Here is a 22,077-nt window from a genome sequence, read left to right on the forward strand (position 1 = left end):
GCTAAAGAAGACAATTTACTAGTATTTTAACACATGTATGGAATTTTTGAAGAAAAATATACCAGGTTTCATTTGCTTTGGTTAAAGTAAGCACAAACATGTTAAAGCTACAAAACTGGTCAATGTATAACAATGAACATACATTATTTTTTTTTTTAAAGAAGTAGCAAACCAAAGTAAAGCTGCACAATAAAGACTGCATATAGTACCTATCGAAAAAAAATCCCTGAATGCAAACTTCTAACTTCTAATTTTGCCACTGCAATTACTATTTAATAGTTATGATGTCTGAGCAAATACACAAAAATGTCTAGTAATATTATTACTAGTCCAAATCAATAGTTTGTCTATAAAATAATTTTAAAGAAGTCCAAGATGCTACATAATCCTGGTTTTCTCATAAATTATGGCCCACTATATGGAATGATTAAATATTGCCTATGTACAGATAAACCAATTTACAAAGACAATTTCAATCATAGAGCAATTTTCCTTTTAGTCACCAATGCTCCACGAAAAATTTAGTCACTACAAAAGTCAAAGGCATTGCTCAGTCTTTGGGGAAAATAAAAAGAACATAACTTGTTTCATTTCCCATTTAAATTTTTTCTTGGAGAGAAACTTAAGTGTAATTTCTTAGCAACAAGGTATGTCTGTCAAAGAATCTAGATATGATTCAAACAAAAATCATTAACAGAGAAGTGCACATTATGTTTTCTCTGTCTTCCTCAATAAAGAAAGAATGGCTGGAAGGAGGAAGCAGAGAAAAGCTGGCTAGCAGAAGTTTTTAATAGCCTCAACAGAGCCTTGTAGGATTTGGAAAACTTTGCAAGAGGCTTAGATGCAGATTATTTTAGAGAAATCTGAGATCAAATTAAATGAAAAGGGAGACTTCCTTCTATTATAATTATGGCATGACTTAGGGATTACAGGATATTAAGAAAGCCTTAAAAAAAGATTCATAATTGGACTTGAAAGACAATTTCTGGGGTGAAAAACTTGGCACAATAGAAATGAAGCATTTTGGTACAAACACCAAAGCAAGTATTTCTGATCTGGCTGGTCTGTGACAGTTTGCTATGACAAAACTTATTTTTACATGCCAGTAAGAAAAACAAGCACAAGACAAGAACATGCATGCAGGTAAGCTAAAGGTTGAAAGAAGATCAGAAATGCATAATTCCCCCCACTCACTTGTGATATCATAAACAACAACTGCCACAGTGGAGTCACGAATGTAGCTAGGAATCAAGCTCCTGAATCGCTCTTGACCTGCTGTGTCCCATAATTGCAATCGTACCTAACAACAAAATCAGTCAAACAAGCAAGAAAAATAAGAAAGGTCAACCCGTTGCAATATACCTACTTGTGATATCGTAAACTACTACAGCTGCAGCAGAATCACGGATGTAACTGGGAATGAGGCTACGGAAACGTTCCTGACCCGCAGTATCCCACAGCTGCAGCCTGATCTGTGGGATGGGAAAAAATAAATAAAAAAAAAAAAAACAAAAAACAAAAAACTGATACTTAAAAAAAAAAGGAAAAAAAAAAAGAAATAATGTTTTTGTAAAGGGGAGGATGAAAGGTAGAAAGAAGACACATGCAAGAGGTTGCAGGGAAGTAAGAATGAAAATTTACATAAAACTCCCTTTACAAAAAAGAGTAATATGAAAAATTTGCTTGCTGTGAAAGTACATGACTGAAAAATGCCACTGTGAAAGATGTCACAGAATCAGAAATATGACTTCCCTTTTTTCCCCTCCTTATAATCTTTTTAAATCCCTATGTCTTCTAGATGACAAAAAGTAGATTACTGATGTTCAGATACTGAACACAAAAGAGAAAATGAAGGTAAATGTCAATGAGCAGCTCAGGCTAAGAGGAGTAAAGGAATTCATGCTTTTTTGAAAGCCTCTGAGGCTAAAACATGTCTCTTTTCCACTGGGTCTAGAGCACTTGATAATTTATCCCCCTACTTCCCAGGATTGGGGATTGAACCCTGGGCTAAGCCAGGGCTTTACCACTGAGCTACATCCCTAATCCTTTTTATTTTATTTTCAGGCAGGATCTCATTAAGTTGCCCAGGCTGGCCTTGAACTTGTGCTCTTCCTGCCTCAGCCTTCAGAGTAGCTGTGATTAGAGGGAATAGCTGGGATTACAGGCATGGTTTTTTGTTTAGCTTTGCTTTTTTATTTTGCAGTGCTGGAGACTGAACCCAGGGCCTTCTGCATGTTAGGTGAGCACTCTACAACTGAGCCACATCTCCAGCTCTGAAAATGGGTCTTTGACTGCTGTGCTTATCTCTCCCCAGAACATTATAGAAAATGCAACAAAAAGAAGAAATATCTTTATGCAAACCTCCATAAAAATTCTTTACTTTCTCACACTACATTATAGGATGAAAAGTCTGAAAATAAGCATCAAGTTTTCTTACCAGTATAAAGAAGTTTCCCAGCTTTCAAGGTTTAAGAAATGGAAAGTTTTATATGAAGACAAAAGAAAATTTCCAAAAGAAAAAACTCACACAAGAAATAACATTGCAGATAAAATAGTGTTTTTGGGGTGCAGATCTTGCAATATTGCATCTAAGCTATTCACTATTTAGGTCACAGAAATCACTTCAAAGAAGAGTAGGCTACAATAAAGAATTTACATCATTAAAAAAAGGAAAACTCAAAAAGGCATGAAAGATAAATATCCAAGTGCAAATACACGTTATTTCTTATTTAGTCACTTTGGTACATATTCTATTATGACAAAGAAAATCTTGAAGTTCACAAAAGCATAATATTTAAATGATAGCTTTCTGAACGTCTCATGTGACATTCAGAAGGTCTTCGGCAACTCTTCAATTTCTTTGTGAAAGTTCTTTTAATTCTCTCTAAAAGTTATCTGTTGTCATTTTTCCAAATCAAGACAATAAATTGTATTTAACAAGCCAAGGGACATGAGGGTTTTATATAACACTTGACATTCTCTTCTTCTTTGGATTTCAATTGGGTATAAGAAATCACAATGTGAAGACTCATGTGGTAATAGTTTTTCTCAAGGTCTATACACCAACTTTGTAACTGCTAAGTACTTCTAATGGTGACAATCACTGATTACCATTTTGATCTTAGTTTTCTAACCTGGGGTGTTGGAAAAATTGCACACTGAAAGCATTACTCACTGTTCGATCCTCCAAGTACATGGTTTTTGATAAAAAGTCAATGCCAATTGTTGCCTGTAAAACAAAACAAAACAAAGTTAACAAATAATGGTAGTCTGATGGTGGCCAGCAATTAGGTGCAAGTGGGATTTATGATTGTGGAAGAAATAATGAATAGATTTACTATAGCCAAGTAAGAAGGAATAAAGTTTTCAGTGATAATGGCTTCCACATATTAAAGCACTTGCTCTTATTAGGGAATCACTTTAGGCCCTTTATGTGATCATTTCTAATTATCACACATTCCTGCAAGGTTTACCATTCTTGTTTCTCTCATAGATAACAAGACCAAAGAATTTTAGTTTGCACATTTATATTTGAACATTCAAGTATCTGTATTTAAACCCTAGTTTGAATATTATTCTGAATACTTCCCAGGCAGAATGGTGCTATCTGCTCCACTAGTAATTTTATAAAATATTGCTGATGTGAGTTGCTGTTCTGCCTAAATTTCCTACATAATGGCTTGACAACTGGCCTGATGCCACATTTCCAGAGACCCAGAAATGTGATTTTCTAAAAGGCATATGGTTTTTCCAATATAAAAGAAAATTAGTAAAGGAAAACTTTTCCACATACCACAATGATAAACAGTTTCTTTCTAAGGTCCAAATATATGAAAAATTCTGTTGCCTGGCTGCTACTTTGCCTACCATCAAGGAAAAAAAATATATGAAAAAGGAGAAATAGCTTTTAAAAGAGCTGGAAAAAGGCAAAGATTAGAATAATGAAGGAAAAAAGTAGATAAGTTAAAGAAGAATCCAAAATTAAATTTGGGGGGTGGAAAAAAAAAAAAAAGGCAAAGGGCCCCAGAAAGAGGATACTGGTGCAAATTCTACTACTAATCATCCCATTAGTAAATGTGCTTATGTGTTTGTTTATATGTATGTGTGTGTATGTCTTATCTACTTTCCCCCTAAATATCTTTGTGCTGTATTATGCATAAAAGAAACGAGGCAGGCTGTGGATTTTCTAAATGAGTTATGATAAATTAAAGCATATTTAAAAACAAGAAATCAAACACTCAATCAGAAAAGTGGTTCATGGGTCACAGGTATAGCTCAGTGGTAGAGCGACCATCTAGTATACACAAGGCCCTGGGTTTGATTATAGAAAAGGAAGAAAAGTGGTTTAACCAGTTGGGATTTTATTTCTGTTGGAAGGACACTAAAATTTTGGGTAGAACAATCTACAGTTTTATTTTTATTTTTTTTGCAGGTGGCGGGGATACTGGGTATTGAACTTGGGGGCACTTAACCACTGAGCCACATCCCCAGTCCTTTTTTGTATTTTATTTAGAGACAGGGTCTCACTGAGTTGCTTAGTGCCTCGTTAAATTGCTGAAGATGGCTCTGAACTTGTGATCTGCCTGCCTCAGCCTCCTGAGCTACTAGGATTACAGGCATGTGCCACTGTGCCCAGCTTAGAGCTTTAACTCTAAAGGGTTAAATTACCACCATCTTTCTGAAAATATTATGTGCCTAAAACCTGCTGTTTTATCTATGCCATCTTGTCCTTATGTTTATTGGTGATCTATAATATCTGTTGGAATAAAAATAAATCTTCTAAATCCCAAAGTAATTTCAAAAGTTATTCTGAGCTGTGGCTGGAACTGTAGCTCAGTGGTACAGCACTTGCCTAGCATATGTGAGGAACTGGGTTTGATTCTCAGCACCGCATATAAATAAATACATAAAAATAAAGGTCCATCGACAACTAAAAATACAAAAAAAAAAAAAAAAAAAAAGTTATTCTGAGCAACATTATCTTCCTCAAATCAAAGAAAGAATTTACTCCAACTGTGGAAAATCTTCTTGAGCTTATATTGTCGAACCATATACAACTGCCAATGTTTTATTAATTTTAAATTATACAAATGGTAACAATATGGTTCAAAGTGAACTTGAAACTGTTAGATAAGTCTGTGGTTTTACAATTGGAAAAAGAAAAAGAACTGTGAAAAAACAACAGCAATTTAAAAGAATCACTTCCAGATACATATGGTCAATTGTTTGTATTCAAAGAATACTTGAACTGGGTAGAATGATGTATACCTGTAATCTCAACTACTCAGGAGGTCAAGGAAGTAGGATCACAAGTTCAAGGTCAACTTGGGCACCTAACTTATTGAGACCCTGTGTCAAAATAAAAAAGAAAAAGGGCCAGGGATGTAGTTTGTGGTAGAGCATTCCTGGGTTCAGTACCCAGTGTAACACACACACACACACACACACACACAGAAAATATTCGATACAATTTAAAGACAAGTTTCCTCAGTAAGGATGTGGAGTTCTACATGCCATACAAATTTTCTTGATAGATTTATATCTTTGGATCTAGTACTATACTTACAAAAAATCTTATCTAACATCATAAATTAGCCTCTCCTCTCAGTGCCAAAGTACAATGATATTCTGGTTTCCTTAGCAACTTTAGAGACAGGGTCTCACTGAGTTGCTTAGTGCTTTGCAGAGGCTGGCTTTTTTTTTTTTTTTTTTTTTGCTTTTTATTTATTTATTTATTTATTTTTATTATTGTACACAAATGGGATACATGTTGTTTCTCTATTTGTACATGGCGTAAAGACATACCATTTGTGTAATCATAAATTTACATAGGGTAATGTTTGATTCATTCTGTTATTTTTTTCCCTTCCCCCCACCCCTCCCACCCCGAGGCTGGCTTTTAACTTGCGATCCTCCTGCCTCAGTCTACCAGAGCCACTGGGATTACAGGTGTATGCCACTGCACCTGACTCCTTAGCAACTTTAACTCAAACAATCAAAATCTTTCCTTATCTATCAAATTCTACACAACCTCACCCCATCAATGGCACTTTTGGTATGCTTAAAAAGTCTCCTTATTTTCTCAGAGAACTTGGGTATAATTAAGGTACTTTTAAAACATCCAGAAAACTCTATAAAGTCTTTAGCTCATAATTCCTAAGCCTTAGATCCCCTAGTTCAAATTTTTTATGCTGTGATCTTCTGTTCTACTCTCAAAGATTCATTCTCCCTATCTGGCTCAATAACCTCAATACTTTTTTAGTCCCTGAGCCTGCCATTTGTGGGCCCTCTGCTGAGAAATAATAGAAGCATTGCATAGAAACAAGACAAGTATGTCTTCTGCTGCTTCTAATTAACATCATACTGGAGAGTTTAACCAATCAATCTCATTGGACAAAAAAAGAAAAAAAAAAAGAAAAGAAAAAGAAAAAGGTATACTCACTTATGTCTAACAGGCAACAGTTTAAAGCTGACTAAAAACAACTTTTATAATATGTAACTATCAAGAAGGGTACCCTCAGGGCTGTGGCTATGGCTGTGGCTCAGTGGCAAAGCACTTGCCTAGCATGTGTGAGGCACTGGGTTCAATCCTCAACACCACATAAAAATAAATAAAAATTAAAACAAAAAAAAACCCAAAAACAACAACAACAAAACAAGGGTACTCTCTTCCTCCTCTAAAAAGAGCAAATTGGGGCTGGATATTTTATAGATCAAAGTTATGCTGCAATCATTTTTTCCTTTAAGACAGTTCTTTTATTTTTTTAAGTTGTAGATATACACATTACCTTTATTTAATTTATTTTTATGTGGTGCTGAGGATTGAACCCAGTGCCTCACACATGCAAGGCAAGTGCTCTACCACTGAGCCACAACCCAGCCCTTTAAGGCACTTGTTTCATAGCACTTTTAACTAGATGAATGATTTGACTGCAAACTTGTATAATTTTTCCCCCACTAGAAGTTCCCTAAAAGCAAGGGTTGGTCTATTTGTTCAGTGCTATGTATCTAGGATATAAAACAGTGCCTAGCATAAAACAAAAACTCCAGGAAATGAATTGGGAATGATAAATGCCAGAGAAGATGAGATTTAACCTGTGGGTCTGGCTTTTGTTTTTGTTTTTTGGTACCAGAGATTACTCACTGAGCCACAACATGGTCTTCAAATAAGGGTCAGAGAAGAGTGATTAGAGTGATAAAGATCAGGTTTGAGGAGTACAAAACAAGTATGAAATAGTTACTAAAAGAGTGCTTGGTAGAATTTATAACCCAGCTGACACTAGCAACACTAACATATTCAAAAAGAGAAAAGAAATGACTAAATTCAACTACAGTATGGATTTTGCCTGGCAGATGTAACTGAGCCAAAAGAAGTCTAGAAATTCAAAGATATTTCCCATGGAATTTCAGCTAGAAGAGTAAGGTAGAAGACAAGAGGACTTGATGTTTACAAACAACATGGAAGAATTAGTGGATCTGAGTGAGGTTTTGATGTGAAATGCTGGCAGGAATTTTACTTGAACAACGAAAACCTTAGAGAAGAATAGAAGTCGATGGTCTAAGAAGAGAATATATTAACTAATGATTTTTAGAGAAGTTGATCATGGAAATGAAAATACAGAAAGAAAAATAAAAATAAAAATATAAGAGGTTAACAGATTGCTGTGTGAACAATTACTGTTGCCTTAAATGGTGATGAATTAGAATGGAGAGGAAAAGCCTGAAACAACAGTTAAAGTCTTCAAAGAAATAAAGGTAAGCAATATTTTTTTCTAAATGGTAAACGATAACAATCACAAAAGAATAAAGCTTTTTAGTTGGGTACAGTGGCACAAACCTATAACCTCAGGGACTTTGCAACTCTGAGGCAAAATCTCAGCAATTTAGTAAGACCCCCTAGAAACTTGGCAAGACCCAAAATAAAAAATAGAAAGGGATACTGATATAGCTTGGTGGTTATGAGCCAATGGATTCAATCCCTGGTACCAAAAAAAGGAGAAAGCATTCAGTCATTAAATACAATATTAGCTGTGACATTTTCATAGACTGTTTACCATTGTGAGAAAGTTCCCATCTATTCCTAGTCTGTTGAGTGTGTATATTTTTTGATATATTTTTTTAGTTGTCAATGGACCTTTATTCTATTTATTTATTTATATGTGGTGCTGAGGATCGAACCCAGGGCCTCATAAGTGCCAGGCAAGCACTCTACCACTGAGTCACAACCCCAGCCTGTGTATGTATTTTTTAAAGTAATAAAAATTATACAAGTTTATGGGGTACAAAATGATGTTCAGATATGTTTACACTGTATAATTATGATAGCAGGATAAACAGCCTATCCATCTCCTCAACCATTAATCCTTTCTCTGTGGTGAAATATTAGACTTTAAAATAATAACCTAACCTTACCAGCTGGAGATATATCTCAGTGGCAGAGCACTTGGCCTAAACTTGACAAAGCCTTGGGGTTAAATTGTCAGTACTGAAGAGAAGGAAAACACCAAAACAAAAAACAAAACCTAACCTTCCATTTAAGAAGGTTAGCCTTGCCAGGCACAGTGGAGCACGCCTATAATCCCAGTTCCCAGGGGCTCAGGAGGCTGAAGCAGGAGGATTGTGAGTACAAAGCCAGACTCAGCAAAATGGAGGTACTAAACAACTCAGTGAGACCCTGTCTCTAAATAAAATACAAAACAGGGCTCAGGATGTGGCTCAGCGGTCGAGTGCCCTGAGTTGTATCCCTAGCCCCCAGCCCCCACAAAAAAAGGTTAGCCCTACCTCCTGTCAATCATTTCCTGATCTAGTTACTAGGTTTGACATACTTGAATAATAAAACCTAAATTTTAAAATAACTTCTTCCTTCAGCTTGCTTTTACTTTTCTTTCTCTAGCTTCTTGAGGTGGAAGATCAGGTTATTAGTTTAACCTTTTCTGTACAGCACTGCTTTAAGCTATCTCCCAAAAGTTTTGGTATATTGTGTTTTCTTTTTTTATTTATCTCAAAGTATTTTCTAATTTCCCTTATGATTTCACCTTTGACATTTATTATTTAGGAGTATGTTGTTTAATTCCCCTATGTGAATTTCTCAAATTTCCTTATGTTAATGATTTTTAATTTCATTAACTCATTTATTCTTGATTTCAAGTATAGATTGAAATGTTACAGAATTCCTAGACTTGGATTCTCTGTAAAAAAACAAACATCTACTATCACTTCTCATTCCCTCCCTGATGGTGCTAGAGATGATCTTCTTTAGGACTTTAGGAGAAGAGACAAATTGAATAAGGGTGACAACTGTGGGAATATATATATATATATATATATATATATATATATATATAGCATTTTACAGATTACAGAAAGTGCTTTTACATCCATAAATGCATGTAAATATTACAAGTGAAAATTTTAAAATACCTTGAATGTTACTTCTAACACAGAATAGACAACTATAATAAGTTGACAAAAACAAAATACCTGATAGGTGTTGTCAAAACTGTCATACATGAATCTGGTGATCAAGGATGTTTTTCCAACTGAAAAGAAAAACACATTTGCTTAGTAAACACATTGTGTTCTCAGGCAATTCTACGAAGAACTGCAATTAAATTCTATGGAGAATATCTGCGATGGTTCTACTAACCATAATTAAAAACCAAATATCCCCAAGTATGCAAATAAGATTTTGTCTAATGACAACAATCTCTTCAAATTAAGACCAATGAAACAGAATAGAAGACACAGAGACACACCCACATAGTTACCCCATAGTAGACAAAGGCGCCAAAAACATATTGGAGAAAACAGCCTCTTTAACAAATCGTGCTGCGGAAACTAGAAATCCATATGTAATACAATGAAATTGAACCCTTATCTCTCACCTTTCACAAAAATCAACTCAAAGTAGATCAAGGACCTAGGCATTAGACCAGAGACCTTACACTTACTAGAATAAAATGTAGGCCCAACCCTACATTATATCAGATTGGGAACCAACATCCTCAACAAGACCCTATGGCTCAAGAAGTATAATCAAGAATCAATAAATGGGATGGTATCAAACTAAAAAGCTTCTTCACTTCAAAGGAAACAATCAACAATGTGAACAGAGCACCTACAGAATGGGAGAAAATCTTTACCACTTGCGCCTCAGAGCATTAATTTCCAGGTTATACAGAGAACTCAAAAAACTTAACACCTAAAAAAGGAATAACCCAATCAATAAATGAGCAAAAGAGCTGAACAGGTATTTCACTGAAGTAGAAATACAAATTGTCAAAAAAATATGAAAAAATGTTCATCATCTCTAGCAATTAGAGAAATACAAATTAAAACCATACTGAGATTCCATCTCACTCCAATCAGAATGGCAATTATCAAGGATACAAGTAACAATATGTGTTGGTGAGGATGTGGGGAGAAAGGTATCCTCATACATTGCTGGTGGGACTGCAAATTGGTGCAAACCACTATGGAAAACTGTACGGAGATTCCTTAAAAAACTTGGAATGGAACTACCATCTGACCCAGTTATCCCACTCCTCAGTCTATACCTCAAGGACAGTATACTATAGTGACACAGTCACATCAATCTTTATAGCAGTTCAATTCACAATAGCCAAGTTATGGAACCAACCTAGGTGTCCTTCAATGGATAAATGAATACAGAAAATGTGATATATACACACAATGAAATATTACTCAGCAATAAAGAAGAATGAAATTTAGACAATTATGGGTAAATGGATGGAATTGGGGAATATGCTAAGTGAAATAAGCCAATCTGAAAAAAACAAAGGCTGAATAGTCTTGATGATAATGTTGAGGGAGGGTAGAGAGGGGAAGAACAGAAGTTCATTGGATTAGACAAAGGGAAATGAAGGGAAGGGAATGGGAGGATAATAGGAAGGACAGTAGAATTAATGGAACATTAACTTTCCTAGTCTTATATTTGAATGCATGACCAGGGTAACTCCACATCATGTACAACCACAATAATAGGATTCTAATTAGAATAAGTTTTCCATGTATGTATAATATGCCAAAATTCATTCCACTGTCATGTACAACTAAAAAGAATTCAAAAAAAAACAAAACAAAACAAACAAAAAAACTACATGTACTGGTAGTATCCTCCTATAATTCCAGCTACTCAGAGACAGGAGGATCACAAATTTGAGGTCAGCCCGGACAATTTAGTGAGACTGTCTCAAAATAAATAAATAAATGAAAAAGGCTGAGGATGTAACTCAGTGCTTATTCAGCACATGAGAGGTCCTGGGTTCAATTCCCAGTATAACAATAATGACAACAAAGAGCAAAGGAGTGTTTAGTAAAGAGGTGTGGAAAATGAAAAAACAAAATAGAGAAAAACACTCAACTATATTGACATCCCTAATTCACAAAATGCCAAGGAGATATTTACATGGGGCCCTAAGAAAAAGACTCCTGGATGCTCAGGTTCACTAGATCTAGTAAATCTAAGTACAATCCCTAGAAACAGACAATAGACACAAAGTCCTAAGAGGGTATGAGAGCTGTAAGAACTAAACTGGTTTAACAAAGTGGGTAAGAAAGGGCTGGGGTTGTTGCTCAGTGGTACAGCACTTGCCTCGCATGTGTGAGGCACTGGGTTGATTCTCAACACCACACATAAACTAATGAGTAAAAGGTCCATCAACAACTAAAAAATTTTTTTTTTTAAAAAGTGAGTAAGAGGGGCTGGGGAGATAGCTCAGTCGGTAGAGTGCTTGCCTTATAAGCACAAGGCCCTGGGTTCGATCCCCAGCACCTCCCCCCCCCCCCAAAAAAAAAGTGAGTAAGAAGTGACAAGAAGCTATTTTACAACTTATCTCAGAATCTGATCTCACCACTTCTTAGGCTGGGGATGTGGTTCAGTGGTTACCCAAGTACCAAAAAAAAAAAGAATGTTAAGATGTTTATCTTCCCCAAATTACACGTTTAATATAAATCCAGTTACAATTACAATAGCATTTTAAAAACAAATTGACAAACTGATTCTCAAGCTTATATAAAGGTAAGAAAAAACATTCTTGACAAGTTTTAAAAACCATCCAACCTCAAAACTGACCATGAAACTACAGAAATTCAGACAGTGTGGTTTTGGCCTAACAAAAGAAAAACAGATCAATGGAAGAAATAAACAAAAAATCTCTAGGCAGTTGAATAAATATTTCTATATTTCTGAGAACAAAACTGTTTGATACCTTCTAAAAGGGCCAGAGAAAAGACAATTCTCATCTTTTCTTCTACATTAGCATCTCAAGAATATTACAAGAAAATAAATTGTAAAAATTTATAGCTAAACCGTTTTCTTAAAATGCAATTAGGTATAGGTACAGGTATGGAAACTGTACAATTTCAGCTTTTCTGTAAATGTAAAAACTATTCTAAAAAATAAAGTTTAAGCAAAATAAAGTCTTAAAAAGTAGACTGGTAGGCTGTGGCTGTGGCTCAATGGGAGAGCACGTGCCTAGCATATGTAAGGCACTGGGTTCGATCCTCAGCACCATATAAAAATAAATGAATAAACAGTAGACTGGTGGTTTCTGGAACTAAAAGAAAAGGGAGTAATATTTTTAGGAATGATGGAAATGATATTTTATGTAGTTTGTTACATGTACATTATTCTTCCAGAAAACTGGTAAGAAAAATATTCTATCAAAAAGGAGCATCAATAAGATAGATAACAAGGTGGGCATGGTAATTCCAGCGATCTGGGAGGTTAAAGCAGGAGGTTCTCAAGTTTAATGCCACCTTCAAATATTTAGCAAGGCCCTTAGCAAATCAGGGAAACCCTGCCTCAAAATTAAAAAAAAAAAAAAAAAAAAAAAAAGGTGGGGGTGTTGCTGGGAATGTAGCTCAGTAATAAGAAAAAAAAAAAAAAAAAAAAGGAGGTAATATGGGTTTCTCTAAAATGAAGGTTCAAGACTCGACCTTTAAGACAGTGCTTTCCTCAATTTTCTGACCATAAACTCACAATGAGAAACACATTTTAAGTTCCCAACCAAAATACAATTATGTAACTGAAACTTACTATGAACAATGCACTTGGGTATTTTCCACTGTTGTACAAGCTAAGTGCTGAAATATTTACTGACAGAATATTATTTCTGGGTATAGCTTTAAAACAAACCTATGGACTTCAAAGTCTATTTCTTAAACTTGAGAAAACAGGCCATTATGTCATCATTAAGCCTGATGCAATTTGCAGCTTTTTTTTTTTGGGGGGGGGGTAAGTTGGTAAATATTCTTTATCAGATTTACAAAGTTTGGCTTCTATTAGAGGCTTATATCACAAGTTTTTAATTTTGTGAAATGCCTTGCCCAGATTGACTTTTTTCATTTATTTCGTTAATGCAATGAATTACAATGACTGACTTTCAAATATTAAATCTTGCTTGTAAAACCTTGATTTTTAAAAACTGACATTGTAAAATAAAAAAGGAAAAAATTATAGGCTAATATCTCTCATGACCTAAGATACAAAAGAATCTACAGATTTTTAAATGAACAAGTAAATTTAGCATGGCCACTGGATACCAGGTCAATATATAAAAAATCAGCTATATTTCTGCTAACAATTAGAAACTGAAATTTTACAAACTTTAACTTATGGCATAATCAGAAACAAAGTACTTAAATAAATATCTAACAAAAATTATCTAAGAACTCTACCCTGAAAATTGCAAAACACTACTGAGGGAAATTAAAGATCTAAATAAATTAAAGAGATACACCACATTCAAGAAGTAGAAGATTCAATTTTGTTGTCAATTCTCTCTAAAGTGATCTACAGATTCAAAACGATCTCAATCAAAACAAATCAGAGTTTTGTTTGGTGTAAACTGACAAAATGATTAAAAAATTACTTGGAAAGTCAGGCATGGTGGAACATGCTTGTAATCCTAGTGGCTCGAGAGGTTGAGGCAGGAGTATAACAAGTTCAAAGCCAGCCTCAGCTACTAGCAAGACCCTATCTTAAAATAAAATATAAAAAGAGCTAGGGATATGACTCAGTAGTAAAGCATTCCTGGGTTCCATCCCCCATACCCCACACTCCCCCTCAAAAAAAAAAAAAAAAATTACTAGGAGAGGCAAAGAAGTAAATTAGAATAGTCAAGGAAAGCTTACAGAACAAAATTGGGCAACTTTGCTGGGTGCAGGTGGCACATGCCAGTAATTCCAGTGGCTTGGTAGACTAAGGCAGGAGGATCTCGAGTTCAAAGCCAGTCTTAGCAAAAGTGAGGCACTAAGCAACTCAGTGAGACCCTGTCTCTAAATAAAATACAAAATAGGGCTGGGGATGTGCTCAGTGGTTGAGTGCCCCTGAGTTCAATCCCAGGTTCCCCCCACAAAAAAATTGAGCAAATATACTATTAGATTTTAAGATTTATCATAAACCTACAGTAAATAAGACAATGTAATATTGTACACATAGACAAATAGGACAACAGAATAAACTAGAATCCAGAAACAGAATCAAACAAGAATAGTCACTTGATTTATGACCAAGGTACCACTGGAATTCAGTGGGGAAGAAAAAGAACCATTGGGGCTGGGGATAGAGCTCAGTTGGGATTGCAAGCACAAGACCCTGGGTTCAATTCCCAGCACTGCAAAAAAAAAAAAAAAAAAAAAAAAAAGGATATCTGAATAGCAAAAAAAAAGACCCTTGACCTCTACACCTCATAAAAAAATTAACTCAAGATGGATCACAGCCCAAACTGTAAAGATTAAACTCTAAAGCTTTAAAAGAAAAGTAGGCAAAGATTTCTTAAAGAGGATATAAAAGCAGTATTCACAAAAGAAAAAAAAACTTTAATTAAACATCAAAATTATGAACTTCTGTTCATCAAGAGACAATAAAAACAAACAAACAAACAAACAAACAAACTGAAAAGGCAAGCCCCAAAAGGGAAATATCTGACAAAGGAAATAGTTTCAGCCTGACAGTGTAAGGTGCTACAAATACATTCTCCCCAATGAAACTGGTAAAAAATTACTGATATTATAACAAATTAAACATTTAATGTCTCTGAATCCTAGCATAACAGTTAATAACAAAATATTTATTCAAAAAAAATCTAAAGTTCAGTAAGAAAAGAGACAGTTTATGGTATTTGAACCCAAAACCATAAAGACTTTATAACAGATTTATTCATGATGGCAAAAAGCCAGAAGCAATCCAAATACCTACCAATAACAGAATGGACAAATTGTGGCATCACCATAAAATTGATACAGCAAAAGACATATCCTACTAATATATAAAACTACATAGAGGGGCTGGAGATGTAGATCAGTGGTAGAGTGCTTGCCTGGCATGTGTTAGGCCCTGGGTTCAATCCTTAGCACCACATATAAATAGATAGATAGATAGATAGATAAAATAAAAGGCCCATTGATAATTTAAAAAATATAAAAAAAAAACCTACAAAGATAAATTTCAGACATAAATAGAGAAAAAGAACTCAAAATAATTCCAGTTACATAAATTCAAAAGTGGCAAAATTGAGTAAGAATAGGAAGGGGTTTCTAACTGGGAAATCGGGTCAGGGGATCTTCTGAATGCTGGAAATAATCTATATTTTTATTTGAGTGGTAGTTGAGGGTATATAAATATGTTAAATTTCTAAAAAGCCATATATTTAAGACTTGTCCAGCCGGGGCTGGTGGTGCACACCTGCTTCTCAGACTGAGGCGAAGAATAGCCAAGTTCAAGGTCAGTCTGGGGAACTTAGATTTGAAAGGGAAAGAAAGGAGGAGAGGGGAGGGAAAGAACAAACTATTATTCTTACTCTCCAAGATTCATTCAACCCTGCTTCAAAACCCTAGGTTTATTATTATTCTCACAAGTCTAGCTATTATAACAAACCTTTACCCAATCCTGACCCAGTTTCTTTTTCTTTTTCTTTTCTTTTTTTTTCTGTGGTTGGAAGGGTACTAGGGATTTAACCTAGGGGCAATTTACCACTGAGCTAAATGAGCTATATCCTCAGTCATTTTTATTATTATTTTGAGACAGGGTCTCACCCAGTTGCTTAAGGCCTAAGTTCCTAAAACTGGTCCTGAACTTGGGAACCTCCTGTCTCAGCCTTCTGAGCCACTGGGATTAGTCATGCACCATAGTGCCGGGCTCCAATTTCCATATTAAAAGAGCCACATTAAATCAGGTCACCAAAACACATAAATATCCCAACTTTGGCCTCCCCCTAAGTGTCACTGAACTGGGTTAAATATCATACCCCCCAAATTCACATTCACCCAGACCTTGCTTGGATATAAATTCTTTCCTGTTAAATTTACACTGTAATTAAGTTAAAATAAGGTCATGCTGGATTAGAGTGGGTCCTAATTCAATGTAGTACTTTTATAAGAGGAAATTTTGAATACACAGACAGAAGGCCATATCAAAAGAGCAGTGTTTGGGCTAGGATTGTGGTTTAGTGGTGGAGCGCTTGCCCAGCATGTGTGAGGCACTGGGTTCAAGTCTCAGCACCACCACATATACATAAAATGAATAAAATAAAGGCCCATCAACAACTAAAAAAATTTTTAAAAACTTTAAAAAAGGAGCAGTAGAATTATTTCATTTTAAAGCTATACACAGTCAATTAATCTTTAAGATTCCTGAACTTGTTATCCTTAGCTGATGCAGGAGCTTTGTTGATACTTGATTTAAATAAAAATTGTACCTTACAAAAAAATAAAAAGCATTATTCTGCTACAAAGAAACACAACAGAATTAATGAAGGAAGGAAATCTGACTGTAATAGTAGCAAAAACCTTGAATTATAAATGATATTGTACATCACTGGATCATATAAATTACTTTTTGTCATTTAAATGAGAGAAGAGGGGACTGGGGATGTAGCTCAGAGTGTAGAGCACTTGCCTAGCATGCATGAAGCCCTGGGTTGAATTACACAGGGTCACAAAAAAAAAAAAAAAAAAAAATCTACTATAACTGTTAAGGTTCAGGCAATGAAGAAACTGAAAAGAAATCACTGACCCATGAAGAGGGAAAAACTGTTCCTACATCAATTACCAAATGTATGCTAATTTATGTTTTAACTAAAACAAGAAGTTCAAATTCAGGTTTGGGGCTAAAGCTCAGTGGCAAAGCATATACTTAGCATGTGCAAGGCCCTGGGTTCAATCCCAGCACAACAAAATAAATAAGTTTAAAATATGTATCATTTGTCATCATTACACCATTACATTAGTCTTAGTTGATCAATCATTACTAATACCAATGTCTGTCTAATTAAGTCCTTCATAAAGAGCAGTAGTTCCACATACAAAAAGCTATGCTCTCACCCAAAAGATGACTAAATGGTCTATTTTGGCTTAGAAGAATGCAATACAATGTTCAAATATGCCATTCTAAAGCATGTACTGTTTGCCCTATATTTGAGCCTTCAACCAACTGTGGACTGATAATATTCTTAAAAAAAAAAAAATTCATGTCTGGCTGGGCAAGTGGCATATGCCTATAATCCATGTGACTGGGGAGGCTGAGGCAGGAAGATGGCGAGTTCAAAGCCTACCTCGGCAACTTATTGAGGCCCTATGCAACTGAGCAAGACCCTGTCTCAAATTAAAATAAATAAATAAATAAAAAGGACTGGGGATGTGGTTCAGTGGTTAAGCACCCCTGGGTTCAATCCCTGGTACCCCCCCCCCAAAAAAAATCATGTCTATACTAAACATGTACAGACTTTTTTTGGGGGGGTCACCTTACCCCCCTCAAAAATACTGTATAACTATTTATATAGCATTTACATTATATTAGGCAATATAAATAATACAGTAATTCTAAGTAATACATAAAAAATGACTTAAAGTACACGGCAAGGAAAAAAGTATACAGGAGGACACACAAAGGTTTTATTAAGCCATTTTAAGTACCCATGCATTGTTATCCAACAGGTCCTGGAACCAATCAAGAGATATCAAGAGATGACTTTTTTGTAAATAATCTATAAAATATTACAATAATATTCACAATGCCTCTTTAATGGTACCTCCAGAAACAAAACAGACATTCTAGCCTAATTTCAACATTTACAATACTGTTTCTGAAACTGAACTATGTTTTTAACATGCTAATTATACCCTCATGCACTTCTGCATAAGACCCTGCATGCCAATGATCTCAACAGGATTCCTATTTAATTTTAGTATACTAATAACCTCTAGAAAACAATTTAAGGGTGAAACAGTGCTGTATCTTTGAAACATTTGTAGTCCGCGGCAAATATAATGAAAAAATGAGCCTACTCACGTACTTCTTTTTTTTATTTTTAAAAATATTTTTAGTTGTCAATGGATCCTTTGTTTTTCTTAATTTACATGTGGTGCTAAGTATCGAACCCAGGGCCTCACACATGCCAGGCAAGTGCTCTACCACTGAGTCACAACTCCAGTACCCATTATTTCTTCATTTGAACAAGCACATACTAAAAGCCAGGGACTGAATGAATAGAAAAGCAATCAGAACTTAGTTCCTGTCAAGGTTAATTGAAGGAGACAGAAATATTGTAGTGTTATAAAAAAATACAGAAGTTATGCCATGGGAAGGGGACAGACTCATAACAAGACTGGAAGGTAAAGAAAAACTTCTCAGAGAATAATGACTTTACAGAGATCTGAAGGAGAGATTAGTTGAAAAAATTAACAAACTCCAAGGGTTATCCTGTATTAGAGGCTATTTTTAGAGTTTTATGTTTATGAACCCAAGTATGTAATTGTACCTACATGAGATTAATGGAATTCTTCAAATACAAGTCAAAAAAGCATATTTGTAATGAACCATATGCAGAATATAACTTTAAGATACTTTAAGATTCATTTGCCAGTTTTTCAACCTATCTCGACCTCTTACTGAGTAAACAGGCAATATTTGAGGAGACAGTTTTTGGGCTGGAATTCCAGTCCTGCCTTTTAAAAAAATTGAAATATAATTCCCATACCATTCCCTTTTAAGGCAAAAAATGCAGTCATTTTTAGTATATTCAGACAGTTGTGCAACCACCATTAATAACAAGTCTAGAACATTTTCATGGCTCTAAAAAAAAAAAAATCTACAACCATTTCATTTCCCATTTCTCCCATTCCCCCAGACCCTGGTAACCACTAATCCACTTCCCATCTCTATGGATTTGTCTATTCTCCTAACCATGAACTTTTACTAGGTATGTAACTTATACAGTTTAATCTATTATTTTCCTTTAAAAAAACTTTTTTATTGATACATTAAACATAATAATGGAATTCATACATTATGCCAGCTATTTCGTTCCTTTCCTTTTTTTTGGTGATGCTAAGAATGGAACCCAGAACTTCATGCATGTTAAGCAAGTGCACTCTGGCACTGTATCCTATGTTATTTGTAACCCCCTGGATTCACAAAGTCACAGAAGTTTAAAAATAATGTGAACTGCATAATGGAAATTGTAATATAGCATATGCACTATTCACAATAGCTAAAAAGTAGAAACAAGCCAAATGTCCATCAACTGATGAATGGAATAAACAAAAAGTGATTATTCATACAATGGAATATTACTCAGCCCTAAAAAGGAATGAGGTACTGAAATCCACTATAAAAAGAAGGTACTTTGAAAACACTACACTAAAAGGCAGGTCACAAAACATTATATATAATTCCACTTATTACACATGTCAAAAAAGGCAAATATAGAAAGAAAAAGTAGATTAGTGGCTGCTTATGACTGGGGGATGGAGGGAAATTATGAGTGACAGCTAAAGGTTTCAGGGATTCTTTTTGAGGTTGCACAACTTTGTGAACATACTACATACTATAACATATAATAATAGATATAGTATGTAGCACATATATAGTATTATACTATACACCATTTAACAGTACACTTTCAGTGGTTGAATTATATAAATGTATCTCAATAAAGCTATTATAAAGAATTTGTGGAAGCTGGACATGGTGCTCTACACCTATAATCCCAGCAACTCAGGAGACTCAGGCAGGAGGTTTCCAAGTTCAAAGCCAACCTCAGCAACTTAGTGAGGCCCAGTCTCAAAATAAAAAATAAAAATGGCTGGGGATATGGCTAAGTGGTTAAGTGCCCCTGAGTTCAATCCCTGGTACCAAAAAAGAGAGGGGTGGGGGAAGACTTATGGGGGTCAGGTGTGGTGGTGCACACCTGTAATTCCAGCTACTATGGAGGCTAAGGCAGGGAGACTGCAAGTTAGAGGCCAGTCTGGACAACCTAGTCTCAAAATTTAAAAGAAAAGGGCTGGGGATGTATCTCAGAATGCACAAGGCCCTGGGTTACCAGTATTGCCCCCAAAATGAAAATACACACACACACACACACACACACAATTTATATGGAGGACGACCAGTGGTGACAGTTGTCTAAGTAATGTACTTTTTTTTTGGTACCAAGGATTGAACCCAAGGGCACTTAACCACTGAGCCACATTCCTACTTCTTTTTAATTTTTTTGAGACAAGACCTCAACTAGGTTGCTTACAGTCTCATTAAATTGCTAAGGATGGCTTTGAATCTGTGATCCTCCTGTCTCAATCTCCTGAGCAGCTGGGATTACAGGTGTGCACCATCACGTCTGGCTGTGAATGTACTTAATACCACTGATCTATAACCTAAAATGACAGACACCTCTTGCTATAAGTTATGTAGCAAATTTTTTTTTCTTTTCTTTTTTGCAGAGCTGGGGATCAAACCCAGGTTCTCAAGCATGCTAGGCAAGTGGTCTACCAATGACCCATGTCCCTACCCTTTTTTGTCTTATTTTGAGACAGGGCTCAGGTTGGTCTCAAACTTGTGATCCTCATACATCAGCCTCCTTAGTAGCTGGGATTACAGGCATGCACAACCATGCCTGCCTCTTACCACAATTTTTAAAAAACCCTCTTAACAGCAAAAAATAAAAATTAAAAAAACAAACAAAACAAAACAAAAAAAACAAAAAAAAACCTACAGGGGATTTTTAAAGAAAACCCAGGATTCAAAGAATGTAAGACTGGTGTTTGCACAAATGGAGAAGCCTCAATTATTCTGCAACTCTTATATAACAAAGTATGATCTGCTTCACAAATCTTGGTCAATTACATTGGCCAAATAGTACTGAATCTGACCAATTAAATATTTATAATTTTCTACCTTTTTAAAAAAAATCATGGAAGCCACTAGGAAATATTAATGTACTATCATAATCACAGCTTAAATCATATGATATGATTTTAAGAACAGAGCTGAGAAAAAAAGTATTTGTAGTCACTGTTCCATTATGATAACAAAGACAGCTGAGAAAAGTACCTGGGGATCACAGTACAAACAACTTCACTGCACTATCATATCCAAGGATGCCTCCCCTAGGTGATGCAATTCTATAGCAAAACAGAAAATCAATTAAATCAATCTAGAATACTTTAATTTTGCTAATCCAGTCTATAACACTGAAGTTTAGTAACACAAGTCTTTTTCTAGACCTAAATATTTTGTTTCTCCTAAAATTATGAAACAAAAACCACACTTACACATATATATGTACATATATAAATGAAGAGAGTTTGGTTATACATACTTGTTGAATTAAGTAACATCATATCTATTATTGGCATGAGATCTGCTATTTTGCTGCCACCATTATTCTCCTTCCCTGACACCACTTTACAACCCAGATTTTTAGTCCGCGAACCTGCTCGCCAGCCATTGGTCTGTTATTAGCTCATGAAATTCCACTACTTAAGAATAGCTCCCCCATTTTTCTCTCTCTCTCCTCCTTGCTTTCACTCACTCTCTCTCTCACCCGGTGGGCAGACGCTTAATAAAATCTCTTGCTTGAGTTCCCACATCCGGAGTGGTTTCTGGGTGCTTTCATCTATGACTCTAAAGTTGTTTTTAATAAAGGTGTTTTTTTTTTTGCATTTTAAAATTTGTTCTATTTAGTTATATATGACAGCAGAATGTACTTTGATTTGTACACAAATGGAGTACAACTTTTCATTTCTCTGTACACGCAGAGTCACACCATTTGTGCA

General features: G+C 35.2%; 1 protein-coding gene across 2 annotated transcripts in view; it reads right to left on the reverse strand.

Moving 5' to 3' along the window:
- Rab6a (RAB6A, member RAS oncogene family) overlaps nucleotides 1-22,077 on the reverse strand; it is a 68,031-nt gene that overhangs the window by 14,038 nt on the left and 31,916 nt on the right. Inside the window, exons 2-4 of one of the 2 annotated variants that reach the window (XM_047517164.1) lie at nucleotides 9,481-9,539; nucleotides 3,176-3,229; nucleotides 1,367-1,472 (exon numbers count right to left, since the gene is read on the reverse strand). In XM_047517164.1, coding sequence (XP_047373120.1) covers nucleotides 1,367-1,472; nucleotides 3,176-3,229; nucleotides 9,481-9,539 — 219 coding nt within the window. Of the gene's footprint in view, nucleotides 1-1,194; nucleotides 1,301-1,366; nucleotides 1,473-3,175; nucleotides 3,230-9,480; nucleotides 9,540-22,077 lie in introns of both variants that reach the window. The other variant, XM_047517163.1, reaches the window with a different exon arrangement.

Source organism: Sciurus carolinensis, chromosome 11, assembly GCF_902686445.1.
Source record: "Sciurus carolinensis chromosome 11, mSciCar1.2, whole genome shotgun sequence".
In the NCBI taxonomy this organism is placed as follows: Eukaryota; Metazoa; Chordata; class Mammalia; order Rodentia; family Sciuridae; genus Sciurus; species Sciurus carolinensis.